This window comes from Mustelus asterias, chromosome 27 (assembly GCF_964213995.1).
Source record: "Mustelus asterias chromosome 27, sMusAst1.hap1.1, whole genome shotgun sequence".
NCBI classification, from domain to species: domain Eukaryota; kingdom Metazoa; phylum Chordata; class Chondrichthyes; order Carcharhiniformes; family Triakidae; genus Mustelus; species Mustelus asterias.
In genome coordinates this window covers 6409961-6425818 of record NC_135827.1, presented here as the reverse complement: position 1 = coordinate 6425818, position 15858 = coordinate 6409961, and the positions used below count along the sequence as shown (strand labels likewise).

At 45.3% G+C, this 15858-nt stretch overlaps 1 protein-coding gene across 1 annotated transcript in view; it reads left to right on the top strand.

Moving 5' to 3' along the window:
* Positions 1-451: 451 nt before the first annotated feature.
* Positions 452-15858, top strand: part of LOC144479886 (CMP-N-acetylneuraminate-beta-galactosamide-alpha-2,3-sialyltransferase 4-like) — a 93283-nt gene continuing 77876 nt past the window's right edge. The window contains exons 1-4 of the mRNA XM_078198925.1: positions 452-487; positions 7513-7600; positions 8307-8354; positions 15374-15433. Coding sequence (XP_078055051.1) covers positions 472-487; positions 7513-7600; positions 8307-8354; positions 15374-15433 — 212 coding nt within the window. The 5' untranslated portion in view covers positions 452-471. The remainder of the gene's footprint in view (positions 488-7512; positions 7601-8306; positions 8355-15373; positions 15434-15858) is intronic.

The following is a 15858-nucleotide window of genomic DNA, read 5'->3' as shown; positions in this document are numbered from 1 at the left end:
AATGGGTTTGAGAAATGTCTCAGCCATGATCGAATGGCAGAGCAGATTTGATGGGCCAAATGGCCTAATTTTGCTCCTATATTTTATGGTCTTATGGGAATTTGAGGAGGAACTTTCTTACGCAATGAGTGGTAATGACCTGGAACTCACTGCCCCAAAGGATGGTGAAAGCAGAAGGAATTAATGATTTCAGGAAGAAATTGAATGGACACTTGAAAGGAATAAATCTGGGGGGATACGGGGATTGAGTGGATCTGACTGGACTGCTTGGTGAAGAGCCAGCATGCAGTTAATGGGTTGAATGGCCTCCTTTGCTGTAAATGACTTGATTGCTCAATGACTCTATGATTCCTAAAGTTGTGTTGCTTTGGCAACTTTTTAAAATAAAAATCCCTTTTTTCTTTTCCAGGTGAAATCTCCCGTAAATCCCAGGAAATTAGAATTCTGCTGTTGCTTGACTGGCCAATCACGATGAAGTGCATAAAAAGTAGGAAGATTTTCTTGTAACACGGCCTCTGACTTTGTCTTCCTTTAGTTTGTCGAGTTATTGAAACTTTGTACTTTAATTGATGGGTAACCATGGTGACACATGTGGAGCTTGTTGCTACCGTATAGCTATGAGATGGTGCGGGGTGACCAATGCAGCATTCTTGTGGAGAAACAATGGTAGAACTTACATTTATATAGTGTCTCTCATGACCTCAGCATATCCCAAAGTGCTTCACAGCCAATCAAGTACTTTCTGAATTGAACCTACTGTTGTAATATAAATGTCACAATTTATTTGATCACACGTTCTGACACAACAATGTGATAATGGCCAGGTAATCCATTTAACTGATTTTGGTTGAGGGATGAATATTGGCCAGGACACAATGGTGAACTCAGCTGTGCTTGTTTGAACTAACTGCTGACTGATCCTTTAGCTGAAGCTGACAGAATAAACAGGGTCCAATATCTCACACCAAAGACAGCGTCTTTGACCATCCAACATTCCCCTCATCGCAGTTACTTACAGCACTGAACAAGACAATGTGGCCCATTAAATCCATACCAGCTCCCCACAGAGGAATCCAGTGAGTCCCACTCTGCCACTACATCTTCACAACCCTGGAAAGTTATTTTTTTCCTTTAAGTACCCATTTAATTTCCATTGGAAATTATTGATTGTTTCTGCTTTTACACACCCATCCACACACTGACTCACTTCACCACCTCCCCTCACGCCTTCCTCACAACCTGTCCCCACGCAACCTGCCCTTCACCTTCCCTCACTCTGTCTTCTCACCATCTCCCCTCACCTCTTTCCTCAACCCTTTCGCACAGTCCTCTGCCTCAACCCCATACCATGACCCCTTTCCCTCTTCTCCCTTCCCTCACCCCTTTCCTCAACCCCTTCCCACACCTCTCTGCCTCAACCCCCTGCCATGACCCCCTTCCCCCTGCCCCCCCTTCCCCACACACCAACTGGAAATGGACCAGATTGAAGTCATGATGATCATTAGTGAAGCAGTTATAATTACCCAACTCCAATATTTTTAGAACTATTTAACAAGGATGTTAAAAGGAAAATGAAAAACACCACACTCGAGTTTATTTGATCCCATTATTTTCCTCCAGGTTTACTGGCAGTGACCTGGAGGTTAATCTTCAATTCTTGGTTGGTGTCACTGCCATCTAATGATTACCAAAATAGAACTGATGTCAACATAGGGGATGGACATTCCAAAGCGACTCAAAACTATTAAAACCAGAGGGAGGTGATCATTGTCTCAGAAAGTGACAAAAGAGGAGATATTTGAGGCAATAATCTTTATATTGCTGCTGGGTCCTAGGGAGGTATCACAAGAATGGAAATAAATATATGTATTGATTGTCAAAATAGCATCAAAGAGTAGATCCCAACAACGATGGACTTGTTCAGCAGTCAGATGTGTCGATGAAAAGTGTTTCAACACTTACTTCTGTTATTCGCTTAGTGAAATGTAAGTGTCAGAAAACATTATATTTAATATGCAGCTTTGTGATATTTAAGGAAGGATATATTTGCACTTGAGACAGTACAGTGAGAGTTAATTAAATTGATCCCTGGGGCTGAGGGGCTTTCCTAGGGTCAGCACGGTGGCACAGTGGTCAGCACTGCTGCCTCACAGCGCCAGGGACCCGGGTTCGATTCCCGACTCGGGTCACTGTCTGTGTGGAGTTTACATGTTCTCCCCGTGTCTGCGTGGGTTTCCTTCAGGTGCTCTGGTCTCCTCCCACAGCCTGAAAGACGTGCTGGTTAGGTGCATTGACCATGCTAAATCCTCCCTCAATGTACCCGAACAAGTGCCAGAGTGTGGCGACTAGGGGATTTTCACAGTAACTTCATTGCAGCGTTGATGTAAGCCTACTTGTTACACTAATAAATAAACTTAAAAGGCTGGGTCAACTGCTCTATAGTGTTTGGAATTTAGAAGAATGAGATTTTATTGAAACATATGAGGTTCTGAAGGGGCTGTCAAGGTTGACAGTGAGAGGCTGTTTCCACAGGCTGAGGAATCTAGAACACAGGACATGGTTGAAGGGTGAGGGTGGTGTGGTGCAGGACACAGCTTCCAGATAAGAGACCCATCTTTTAGGACTGACTTGAGGAGAAATTGTCCTTGTTCCATTGTTGAATACATTTAAGGCTGAGTTGGAGATGTATGGTCACTCGGGGATATCAAGAGATACGTGGAGCAGACAGGAGTTGAAGCTTGAGATCAGCCATGATTATATTGAAAGATAGAACAGGCTCGATGGGCCATATGGTCTACTCCTGATGCGATTTCTTGCATTCTTGTATTGGAATTGATTATTTGTTTAAACTTGAGGAGTCTCCCTGACTAACCTCCTTGGCTTCTGAGTCAGTGACATTCTCCGTGGGCTGTGGAAAATACAGTCATGTAGCCTATTCAAGAATGAAGATTGCATTTAAAAATGAGTAATTCTAATTTCCGGGTTGTATCCAGTCACAAATTAATGATTTGAACTTGAACCTGGAGGGCACGATTGGGAAATTTGCAAACGACACAGAAATTAGTCATGTAGTAGATAGTGTAGAGGATAGCTGTAAGCTCCAAAATGATATAGATGGTTTGGTGGAGTGGGCAGGAAAGTGGCAGATGGAGTTCAACTCTGATCAGTGAGAGGTAATGCATTTGGGAGGTCAAACAGTAAAAGGAAATACATAATAAACGGGAATATACTGAGAAGGGAAGATGAAGGGAGAAATCTTGGTGTGCCAGTGCGCAGGTTCCTAAAGGTAGCAGTACAGGTAGATAAGGTTGTAAAGAAGGCATATGGAATGCTCTCCTTCATTGGCAGAGGTATAGAATACAAAACAAGGGATATAATGATGAAGCTATGTCAGACATTAATTCACTATTGTTCACTAATGTCCTTTAGGGAAGGAAATCTGCCATCCTTACCTGGTCTGGCCTACATGTGACTCCAGAGCCACGAGAATGTGGTTGACTCTCAACTGCCCTCTGAAATGGCCCAGCATTGGCAGAAGGATCAGAGGGTACATGAGGAAAAGCTTTTTTTACCTAGAGGCTGGTGGGTGCCTGGAATTTACTGCCTGAGTTGGTGGTGGAGGCAGAGACTCTAAACTCATTAAAATGTACCTGAATCTTCACCTTAAGTACTATAAACTACAGGACTACAGGCCGAGTGCAGGAAGATGGGATTAGAAGGGACACCTGGGTGTCTTTGGGTCAGCCTGGACAAGATGGGCTGAGTGGCCTCCTTCTGTGCTGAATCAGTTCTATGATTCTAAATGACATCTTCATTACTGTGAGCTGCCCTCCTCACTCTCATAAGGAACAAGAGCAGCAATAGGCCATTTGGCCTCTCAATCTCAAGCCTGCTCAGCCATTCAGTAAGATTATAGCTGATCTGATTTTGACCTTAACCCCATTTAACTGCTTGCCCCACATAAAGTTTGACTCCCTTGTAGATCAAAAATCTATCCAAATCAGCCTTCATTGACCCAGCCTCTACTGCCCCTTTGGGAAGAGAATTTCAAAGATTCATGGGCCTCTGAGAGAAGAAATTCCTGCTCATTTCAGTTAGTAAAGAGGGACTGGGTTGTAATTTGCCTTTATGGGATAGCAGCAGACCATCACCAGAAGGTAAGTGTGTCATGTGATCCAGTCTCAGTTTTACCTTTGCTTTTCAGCAGAGCGTGTGCGCGCGCACTCAAACACACATGCACGCACGGGCACACACACACAAACATAAATTCCTGCCTGAGGTCAACAGACCATTCCATGGTCCACCCCTTGCCCGCTCCGATTCCTGTGGACGGCGGGACGGTAAAAGTCCTGCCATAGAGATCATGCTACATAAAATGAGGCAATCCTCAGTGTTTTGGTCAGATTGTCACACTGTTGGAGAGCTTTGCAAATGCAGAATGCTGGCAGGTCAGAAATGCTTTGAAGACACAGTGAAATAGCACTCACGTAAGGAGGTGGGATCCCTTGTGGTGAGATTGCAGTACATAGCCTCCCAGTTCAGTGAGTGGGACAGTGCATTGAGAGGGCTAGTACTGGGTTAGCTCAGTCAGGTAAGCTGAGTAAAATGGGTGTGGGCCAGTTAGATAGCTAACAATGGAAAGGCAAACAATGCAAAACCACTATAAGAATTGGGCCAGGCAAGGTTGTGTGTATAATGGGAAGAGCACAGAAAAACAGTGACAGTGACACTCTGGCCAGGCACTACAGAAGAAGAAAGATCAAAGGGATGTTGTCAAAATGTCCACAAAGTTCCCCAGTTTGAACTGGGATGCTGCTGACCGACTATCCAATGTTTAAACAGCGCACAGAGCTATAACCCTTGATTCAAGTGTGTCTGAACCAGGCAAGCAAGCCATAAAATTTGCCTAGCAATTTATGATGAAGACCTACACAGGCTGAACATGTCAGGATTAACAGCAGAAGAGCTAAAGGATTCCCAAAAGAAATTTGGGAAGGCACCTTTGACAAGGTACCGCATGGCAGATTGTTGCATAAGGTTAAATCTCACGGGGTCCAGGGTGAGGTATCTAAATGGATACAAAATTGGCTTCTTGACAGAAGCCAGAGGGTGGTTGTAGAGAGTTGTTTTTCAAACTGGAGGCCTGTGACCAGCGGTGTGCCTCAGGGATCAGTGCTGGGTCCACAGTTATTTGTCATTTATATTAATGATTTGGATGGAAATATAGGGGGCATTGTTAGTAAGTTTGCAGATGACACTAAGATTGGTGGCATAGTGGACAGCGAAGAAAGTTATCTCCAATTGCAACGGAATCTTGATCAATTGGGCCAGTGGGCTGACGAATGGCAGATGGAGTTTAATTTAGACAAATGCGAGGTGATGCATTTTGGTAGATTGAACCATGGCAGGTCTTACTCAGTTAATGGTAGGGCATTGGGGAGAGTTACAGAACAAAGAGATCTAGGGGTACATGTTCATAGCTCCTGAAAGTGGAGTCACAGGTGGACAGAGTGGACATGCTTGGTTTTATCGGTCAGAACATTGAATACAGGAGTTGGAATGTCTTGTTGAAGTTGTACAGGACATTGGTAAGGCCACACTTGGAATACTGTGTGCAATTCTGGCCACCCTATTATAGAAAGGATATTATTAAACTAGAAAGAGTGCAGAAAAGGTTTACTAGGATGTTACCGGGACTTGATGGATTGAGTTATAAGGAGAGGCTGGATAGACTGGGACTTTTTTCTCTGGAGCATAGGAGGCTGAGGGGTGACCTTATAGAGGTCTATAAAGTAATGAGGGGCACAGATCAGCTAGATAGTCAATATCTTTTCCCAAAGGTAGGGGAGTCTAAAACTAGAGGGCATAGGCTTAAGGTGAGAGGGGAGGGATACAAAAGTCTTCAGAGGGGCAATTTTTTCACACAGAGGGTGGTAGGTGTCTGGAACAAGCTGCCAGAGGTAGCAGTAGAGGCGGGTACAATTTTGTCTTTTAAAAAGCATTTAGATAGTTACATGGGTACAATGGGTATAGAGGGATATGGGCCAAATGTGGGCAATTGGGATTAGCTTAGGGGTTTAAAAAAAATGGGCAGCATGGACAAGTTGTAAACCTTAATGACTCTATGACTCTATAAATGGACTACGTTAGAAAACCAGTTCAGAATCAGGTTTAATTTCTATATTCATTGACCAGAGTTCATGTGAATCCATAGACCACTCCATCAGCAGAGGCAGAGTAAAGGGCACCAATTGTGATTTTTTAAATGCAGAACTAAGCAGACAGAATTGTTGAGTTGGTGATCACATCCACTCCCATGGAAGCATTTTAGAAAGATCTGTGATACACACCCAAAACGTACAGCATTGAAGCCACTTAAGGATGGACATAAGTACAAAGTTATCCTCACAGATCGACAAAGCTTACAGTTCTTGGTACAAACCTAATTGTTGACGCATTCACAACGACATTAGCAAGACATGTGGAAAGTGGTGCCTTCTGCATGCACCAAGGACATTCCCAGCTTTCCATCAATCCTTAAAGGCATGTGCGGAAAGGGCCATTAGCAGCATCAGTGCACTACAGCAAAGCCTGTTGCAGCTACAAAGCGATGTGCGCTGATCCAAACAGACCAAACACAATGGATACCTTCAAGCAACAAGAATAACCATCGGTAACCTGTCAGAAATATATACAAGAGGTGATTGACAAACCAGAAAATGATGATGATGTTTTTGAGGAGATGAGGAGCAGTGTAATACATGTTTCATACCTTCTATCTTGAGGGAACCATAGATGCTGTCACACCATCCAAAGTGTTGGCCACAATTAATATTATTTGTCCTAAGAAAGTTGGTAACTATTTATTATTGGCCAAGATTGACAGAGGTTAGTATCAACATCTTAGTTGGTATTTTACGACCTCACTTGGCCGAGGCTCATAAAATCCCCCCCGAGGCCAACGGAGAATTCTGTTCAGCGAGCCGCGTCCGCCCCTATTCCAGGGCGGGCGTGGCGGTAAAATACCGGCCATTTTCTCCGCAGTCTCTATAAGACATGGAAGGCCACTGCTGGTGTCGACCGGTGAGATCTGAAGACTTATTTTAATTCTACAATTTACTCAGAATCAAATCAAATCTCCCACTTTCATTTCACTTCCAATCACTGTGACATGAAGTGGACCAATCACAGTTCAGTGTTTAAGGGGATGTGCCCTTACACATTACGGTGTTGCAAGGGTTGATGTATGGATTTTATTGTTCATTATCTGACTGCAGATGGTAGGAAAGTATTCAAAGTGGAGGTGGATAAATATTTGATAGATCGAGGAATAGAGGGGCTATGGGGAAATGGCACAGAAAAGGGTTGAGGCTGGAATAGATCAGCCATGGCGGGGCAGGCTTGAAGGGCCTGGTGGCCCCCTCCTGCTTCTATTTCTTGTGTGTCCTTGTGAATATGATATAGAAGAGTGTGTGCGGAAGTACAAAGTGTTTTTTTTTCTCTTGTTTATAGATTGCAATATGAATAAATGTCTCTTTCATTTTGTCTACGTCATGCTGATCCTATTCATTTTGGCCTTTCATCAGACTGACTTCCTCGGGTAAGTCCTTTCAAATGTTTCTTTATCCGTAAACATCTCCCTTTCTGGTGCTCAGCAGAAATAGCGATGGCACTGGTTAAGTGTACCTTTAAGCAATACTTCTGTTATTTATTGATAATTCCAAATTAGGAAGTTCTTTTTCAGGAAGTTGACTTGGGAATGATGCAGTTATGTTGTATAGCAATGAGCAGTGATTCAAGATTGGGGTGGCACAGCGGTTAGCACACTGCTGCCTCACAGCACCAGGGACCCGGGTTCAATTCCTGGCTTGGGCCACTTTCTGTGTGGAGTCTGCACATGGGTTTCCTCCCGGTGCTCCGGTTTCCTCCCACAGTCCAAAGTTGTGTGGGTTAGTTTGATTGGCCACGATAAATTGACCCTAGTTTTGGGAGGATTAGCAGGGTAAACATGTAGGGCTCTGGGGACATGGGGAGGTTGGACAGTCGGCCTAGTCTCAGTTTTCCGCTGTTGAAGAGGAACGGTCCGGGGACACAGCTTAGTTTGAAAAACAATTTTTTTAAAATTCTTCAGGTTATTTCTCAGCATCATTGGGTGGTTAAAAGAATCTGTAATTCTGAGGGGGAATTCTGAATGTACCAATGAGATATGTTTTGGACTCTTTATTGCTATTTAATACAAAATAAAAATTTGCCCTTGCCTCACTTTTGTAACTTGTGTCTGACGGACAATATTCGGTGCCTTTTAGGTCTTCTTTTCAGCTGAACAAATTCTACATGAAGATCAGGCTCCCGCTGTGAGTACAAACAAGTTTGGTCATTCTCAGTTGCTTCCCTTTTGCCATCGCTGTTTATAAACTTTGTACAGTTTAAACCATCCAGTGCAGCAGACGCCTTGGGCGAGATTTTCCGGCTGTTCATGCCGGCGGGACCTTCTGGTCCTGCTGACGACGTGCCCGGTGGTGGGTTTTTTCTGATGGTGGGGGAAGATTCAATGGGAAATCCCATCGATAATGGTGGGACCAGAAGATCTCGCCACCGGCCATCGGCAGGCCTCCTCCCACTGCCGAAAAACACGCTGGGGGAAGCCGAGAATCCCGCCCCCTGAAGATAGAATCTTGCATTCTCTCCTTCTCCTGAGCTAGGCTTACTCCTCAGATTGAAGTTGAATGAACAGGGAAAATAGAGGATTTTATACCTAATCTCTAGCCCACTCCCTCGTTGAAGAATTATGGGTGGAGTTTTATGGCCTCGCTCATCCCAAAATCGCAAAATCCCGCCCAAGATCAACGGACTTTTCCATTGTCCGCCCCTCACCCGCTCCGATTCCTGTGGCGGGCAGAACGATAAAATCCCAGCCTATGTATCCAAACATTGCTTTTCCATGAACCCCAGTATCTCGTAAAACTTCTAGAGACTAAGTATTTCCTTATACTGTGGAAATTAAACTTGCAGGTCTCTGTACTCCTCTTGTTGCCTTCGAACAGTTGATCAAATTTACTCAGGATATTTTGACATTTTTATATTTTATTACTTTTCCTTTGCACAAAATAATTTACTGGGGATGAGCCACCAAGATTTGGCCTCCTGGGAAATGTGTGAACAGACAGTCACCTCAAGGCAGCATTTGGTGGAGTGTGGCATCGGGAAACCCTGGCAACATTGAAGACAATGGGAATCAGGGGTAAAACTGGCTGGAGTTGTAACTAGCACAAAGTAAGAAGGCTTTTGTTGTTGGAAGTTAACTTTCTCAACATGCAGGAGTTCCTCAGGGTGGTATCCTAGGCTCGATCATCTTCATCTGCTTCATCAATGACCTTCCTTCAATTGTAAGGTCAGATATTCATTGACAGTGGCACAATGTTCGGTACCATTTGTAACTCTTCAATCTGAACTGGTCCGTATACAAATGCAGCAAATCTGGAAAACATTCTGGTTTGGGGGCTGACAAATGGTAGGTATTATTCATGTCACATAAATGCTTGGCAAGAGCCATCTCGAGCAAGCGAGTCTAACCATTCCTCTGAGAATGCTGAATTCGGTAAGAAGTCTCACAACACCAGGTTAAAGTCCAACAGGTTTATTTGGTAGCAAATACCATAAGCTTTCGGAGCGCTGCTCCTTCGTCAGATGGAATGGAAATGTGCTCTCAAACAGTGCAAACAGACAAAATCAAGTTACAGAATACTGATTAGAATGCGAATCCTACAGCCAGCCAGGTCTTAAAGGTACAGACAATGTGGGTGGAGGGGGCATTAAACACAGATTAAAGAGATGTGTATTGTCTCCAGACAAAACAGCTAGTGAGATTCTGCAAGCCCAGGAGGCAAGCTGTGGGGGTTACTGATAATGTGACATAAATCCAACATCCCGGTTTAGGCCGTCCTCATGTGTGCGGAACTTGGCTATCAGTTTCTGAGTAAGAAGTTTAACAACACCAGGTTAAAGTCCAACAGGTTTATTTGGTAGCAAAAGCCACACAAGCTTTCGAGGCTCTGAGCCCCTTCTTCAGGTGAGTGGGAATTCTGTTCACAAACAGAACTGTTTGTGAACAGAATTCCCACTCACCTGAAGAAGGGGCTCAGAGCCTCGAAAGCTTGTGTGGCTTTTGCTACCAAATAAACCTGTTGGACTTTAACCTGGTGTTGTTAAACTTCTTACTGTGTTTACCCCAGTCCAACGCCGGCATCTCCACATTATCAGTTTCTGCTCAGCGACTCTGCGCCGTCGTGTGTTGTGAAGGCTGCCTTGGAGAACGCTTACCTGAAGATCCAAGGCTGAATGCCCGTGACTGCTGAAGTGCTCCCCCACAGGAAGAGAACAGTCTTGCCTGGTGATTGTTGAGACAATCCCGCTCACTGACTATTTTCTGCCCACTTGCGGCATGTTTTGCGGCGGCGGAGGCAGCCTGTCATTGACCGGCGGGGGGGAGGGGGGGGGAGGGGGGGGGGGATCTTCTGCTCCTGCTTCTGTCAGGGGGGTTTCCCATTGGTTGCACTCTTCACCACTGGGGGAACCCACAGCGAGGTTCACAATTCACGGGATTGAAAGATACTGCCAGCAGAAACAGCTGGAAAGTCCTGTCCTGGCAACACTAAGCTTTAGGAAGTCTCCCTGAGAATCTTTTTACCGTCACTACACTCATAAAAGAAACAATTCAGCTGCAATTTTATCAGAATACGGCAACAAAATCGCAGGAGACAAGAATGAAATGCTGCCATTGGTGAAGCTGTCCAACTTGGAGTGATCTGCGGAGGGAATTCTTGGGCGAGATCTTTGAAGGTGAAGATTGGAAACCCTTGTGAGAGAGACAGGGTTTCAGTGAGATTGGTTGAATCGCAGTGTTACTGACATCTGGGTGGATTGTTGACAAATCCATGGATCTGTTTTGGTCGCATTTGGTACATAATATACAGTGCTGTGTGTTCGACCACAGTTTGCCTGTTAATTCACATGTAATTCATATTAACCCTTGAATATTAGAGCAAAGATTGATATTCATCCAGCAATAAGGATACTTCAGTTGCAAGCAATAATAGAACTAACTTCACAAAGTAAATCGGAGAAAAAGGTTTAATAAAGAAACTTAATTACACCAACACACAGGCCATGCCCTGGGCCACACAAGTTCCTCACAATCCCCATCTGCTTTCTATTTATACCAGGTGACCAGCACATCATTTTGCCATTGGTTATAACAGATTCCAATGTTATCATTGGTTACATTATAACAATAGATATTATAAATAGTGTTATCTTTTCTGACCTTGTACAGTGAAGTTTACTTTTGTTTGGAATCTTGTGGCTTTATTATCTGAGCATGTGTCTTAAATTTCAAACTCTGTCTACATGATTGATCCCTGACCAGATCCTACCAACATCTCGGGGGTCTGGCCTAGAGTCGGTGAAGCAAAATGGAAGATCAGTGATAGGTAGGAAGCCAGGAGAGATTTGACAAAGCTGACATGGGCACAAGAAAAAGGGAGTGTTAATGATGGTTTTAAAGACTAAAGAAGGTGTTGATAGCTGCATAAGGATAAGACAGCAGAATGTGTTAATACTCAAGGGTCAGTATTCTGTGAAAGCAAAATTTAAGAACAAGAGACAAATAGATGGCCATGTGGAGGTGAGCTGTGGGGGTTGGAGGGTTGTTGGGTTGGAAAGAGGTCGTTGGATGATAGTTGGGGGGTGGGGGCAGTATGGGACAAAATAATTTGGATTATAAAAGGGGATCAAGATGGAGGAGAATGTTGATCGCTTGTTTAGAGAGACCTGGAAAAAGTGGCTTGATATTCGGCGGTGGGGATAGGTCCTGGAAGAGGTAGGAAGAAGAATCTGAGAGTTGGCGCTCAGCCTCTGTAAGGTAGTTTAGACAGTCGGCGTGACATTGCATTCCATTAGCCTTCTTGATAACGTGCTATAACCCTGCATACTAACTTATTGTGACTCATGCACTAGAACAGTAAATCCCTCTACATCTGAGCATTCTGCAGCCATTTTCTGTTCAGGTAATACTCTGCTTCCTGCCTAAGTGAACAACTTCATTTTTTCCCACATTACACTCCATCTGCCAGATCTTTGCCCACAGATTCAATCTATCTGTATCCACCTGAAACTTCCTTATGTCCACTTCACAACATACTTCCCTACCTACCTTTGTGTCATCTGCATATTTAGCTGCCACGCCTTCACTTCCTCAGCACAGTCCCATGTGGGACTTCATTCCTCACATCCTGCCAATGGGAAAAAGACCCATTTATGCATACTCTCTGTTTTCTGCCAGCCAGCCCATATTGAACCAGGCTAATATGTTACCCCCTACACCATGAGCTTTTATTTTCTGCAATAAACTTTGATGCGGCACCTTATCAAATACCTTCTGGAAATCCAAGTACAGTACGTCTACAGACTCCCCTTTATCTACTACACATGTCACTGCTGCAAAGAACTCCAATACATTGGTCAAACATAATTTCCCTTTCACAAAACCATATTGACTCTTCCTGATTACCTTGAGTTTTTCAAAGTGCCCAGCTATAACCTCTTCAATGGTCTCTGCCCCATTCCTTCCAACAAAAGTAGGTTATGTTAAATCTGGTTCACCCCCCGCTGGAGTGTTACATCCAGTTCTGGGCACCGCATTTCGGGATGAATATGAAGGCATTAGAGAGAGTGCAGAAAGGATTCATGTGAATGGCTCCAGAGATGAGGATCTCCTGCTACACGGATGAAATGAAGAAGTTGGGATTGTTTTTCTTGGAGAAACGAAGGCTGGGAGGAGATTTGATAGAGGTCTTCAAAATCAAGAGGGGCCTGGACAGAGTAGATTGGGAGGAATCATCCCCATTGGTGGAAGGGTTGAGAAGGCACAGATTTCAGATGATTGTCAGAAGATGCAATGAGGCCATGAGGCAAAATGTTTTCACGCAGTGAATGGTTAGGATCTGGAATGCATGGTTTGGGGGTGTGGTAGGGGCAGATTCCATTGAGTCTTTCACAAGGAAATCAGATCACTATCTGAAAGAGAATAGGTTTCAGGACTATGGGGAAAAAGCAGGGGAGTGTCACTGGATGAACTGTTACTCCTGAGGGCATGAGGGCATCATTCTGTGCTGTAACCATTCTACGATTCATTAAAATGCAAAACCAGCCGCCATTGCGAATGTTGCAGAGCTCCTTGGGGTAGGGTGGACATTCTCAGTTTCTCAGGCGAATGCTCTGGGTAATCACAAAGTTGTTAACAATTAGAAATCCTCTTTCCTGATTACTTTATCTGTAGGTCAGTGTGAGGTCCCTTTACTTTACTTTCCGTAACTACTCTGAAGCAGTGAGAATGATGGAGCACAGGGTGGGAATTGAAATGTGTTCAGATGTGGTTTTGGGGCAGGGATGGTGGAGGAGGCGGTGAATTGAGTGGGAGTTCCAAAATAGCTTTCACACCGGTGGGATTTCCCTGATTGATTGCCCCTCCCCCATCTTTAAAAGTTGGGATTCCCATTTGCATCAACTTAAATATGTCTATCAGGATTTTATAGAAACATAAAAACATAGAAAAACCACAGCACACAACAGGCCCTTCGGCCCCACAAGTTGTGCCGAGCATATCCCTACCTTTTAGGCCTACCTATAACCCTCCATCCTATTAAGTCCCATGTACTCATCCAAGAGTCTCTTAAAAGACCCTATTGAGTTTGCCTCCACCACCACTGACGGCAGCCGATTCCACTCGCCCACCACCCTCTGTGTGAAAAACTTCCCCCTAACATTTCCCCTGTACCTACCCCCCAGCACCTTAAACCTGTGCCCTCCCGTAGCAGCCATTTCCACCCTGGGAAAAAGCCTCTGAGAGTCCACCCGATCTATGCCTCTCAATATCTTATATACCTCTATTAGGTCTCCTCTCATCCTACGTCTCTCCAAGGAGAAAAGACCGAGCTCCCTCAGCCTATCCTCATAAGGCGTGCCACTCAATCCAGGCAACATCCTTGTAAATCTCCTCTGCACCCTTTCAATCTTTTCCACATCCTTCCTATAATGAGGCGACCAGAACTGAGCACAGTACTCCAAGTGGGGTCTGACGAGGGTCTTATATAGCTGCATCATTATCCCCGGACTCCTAGACTCAATCCCTCGATTGATAAAGGCCAGCACACCATATGCCTTCTTAACCACCTCTTCCACCTGCGGGGCCGATTTTAGAGTCCTATGGACCCGGACCCCAAGGTCCTTCTGATCCTCTACCGTACTAAGAGTCTTTCCCTTTATATTGTACTCCTTCATCCCATTTGACCTGCTAAAATGGACCACTACGCATTTATCTGGGTTGAAGTCCATCTGCCACTTCTCCGCCCAGTCTTGCATCCTATCTATGTCCCTCTGTAACTTCTGACATCCCTCCAGACTATCCACAACCACACCAACCTTCGTGTCATTGGCAAACTTACCAACCCATCCCTCCACTTCCTCATCCAGGTCATTTATGAAAATGACAAACAGCAAGGGTCCCAGAACAGATCCCTGGGGCACACCACTGGTGACCGACCTCCATTTAGAAAAAGACCCATCTATACCCACTCTCTGCCTCCTTTGGGCAAGCCAGTCCTGGATCCACAGGGCATGTCTGATAGTAGCCCCACCGCCCCCCCCCCCCCACCCCCCACCATAAATTGTCCATTCACATTGGCGTGAGGACACGTGGTGGTGGGGGGGGATGGGGGAACAGGAGACAGCTCTGTGGGGGGGGGGGGGGGGGGGGGGGGGAGGGGGTTTCTATTTTTTGCCTTTTTAAAACAGGGAGCCCTTAAAAAAAACAGCAGTTCAATCTTATAAAAACTGACACCCCCCCCCTCCGCCACCCCCCCCCTCCGCCACCCCCCCCCCCCCCCACCCCCTGTTGGCGTAAGATCCACCCCTTCACTTTTTTTTGGACAAGGGGCAGAATTTTCCTTTCCCGCCTACCACGGGAATCGTAACGGGTGGGACACGGACCATGCAAACGTCCGTTGACCTCGGGCGGGATTTTCCGGCATTGGGGCGAGCGCAGCCGAAGATCAGTAGGGAAAAGCCGGCGGCACGGCAAGCGGGCTACCCCTCTGCCCTTCCTATCCGCGGTGGCACTTTGCCAAAAAATGGCAAGATTCTGCCCATTGTTTTCAGAGTTCAGCTGGACAAAGCCTGGTGGAGTAATCACACTGCAGCTTAGAAATGGGAGGCCGTTCGTTCTGCTGTGGGTGAATGTGGTTAAAACATCCAACTTGTGATAGCAGATAGGAAGCAAATACTCTTTATGCATAAACCTGTTTTTGTTTCATTCCAGCCAAGACACACAATGTCCGTCCTGGGACTCAAACAATCGCAGTGAACAAACCCTCCCAAAGTAAGCTGCCTATTCACTTCCTCGGGATTTAAACTGTTCTACATTTTGACTGTCTGCTCCATTCTAACTATGGTTTGCTCCAGGGCAGCACAGTGGCACAGTGGGTTAGCACCGCTGCCTCACAGAGCCAGGGACCCGGGTTCGATTCCCGGCCTTGGGTCACTCTCTGTGTGGAGTTTGCACGTTCTCCCCGTGTTTCCTCCCACAGTCCGAAAGATGTGCAGGTTAGGTTGATTGGCCTTGATAAATTGCCCCCTCGTGTCTTTGTGTACATTAGAGAGATTAGCAGGATAAATGTGTGGGGATAGGGCCTGGGGAGGAAGGATTGTGGTCGGTGCAGACTTGATGGGCCAAATGGCCTCCTTCTGCACTGTAGGGATTCTATGATTCTAATCTCTCACCTCCTGATCTTGTGTTTTCTTTTT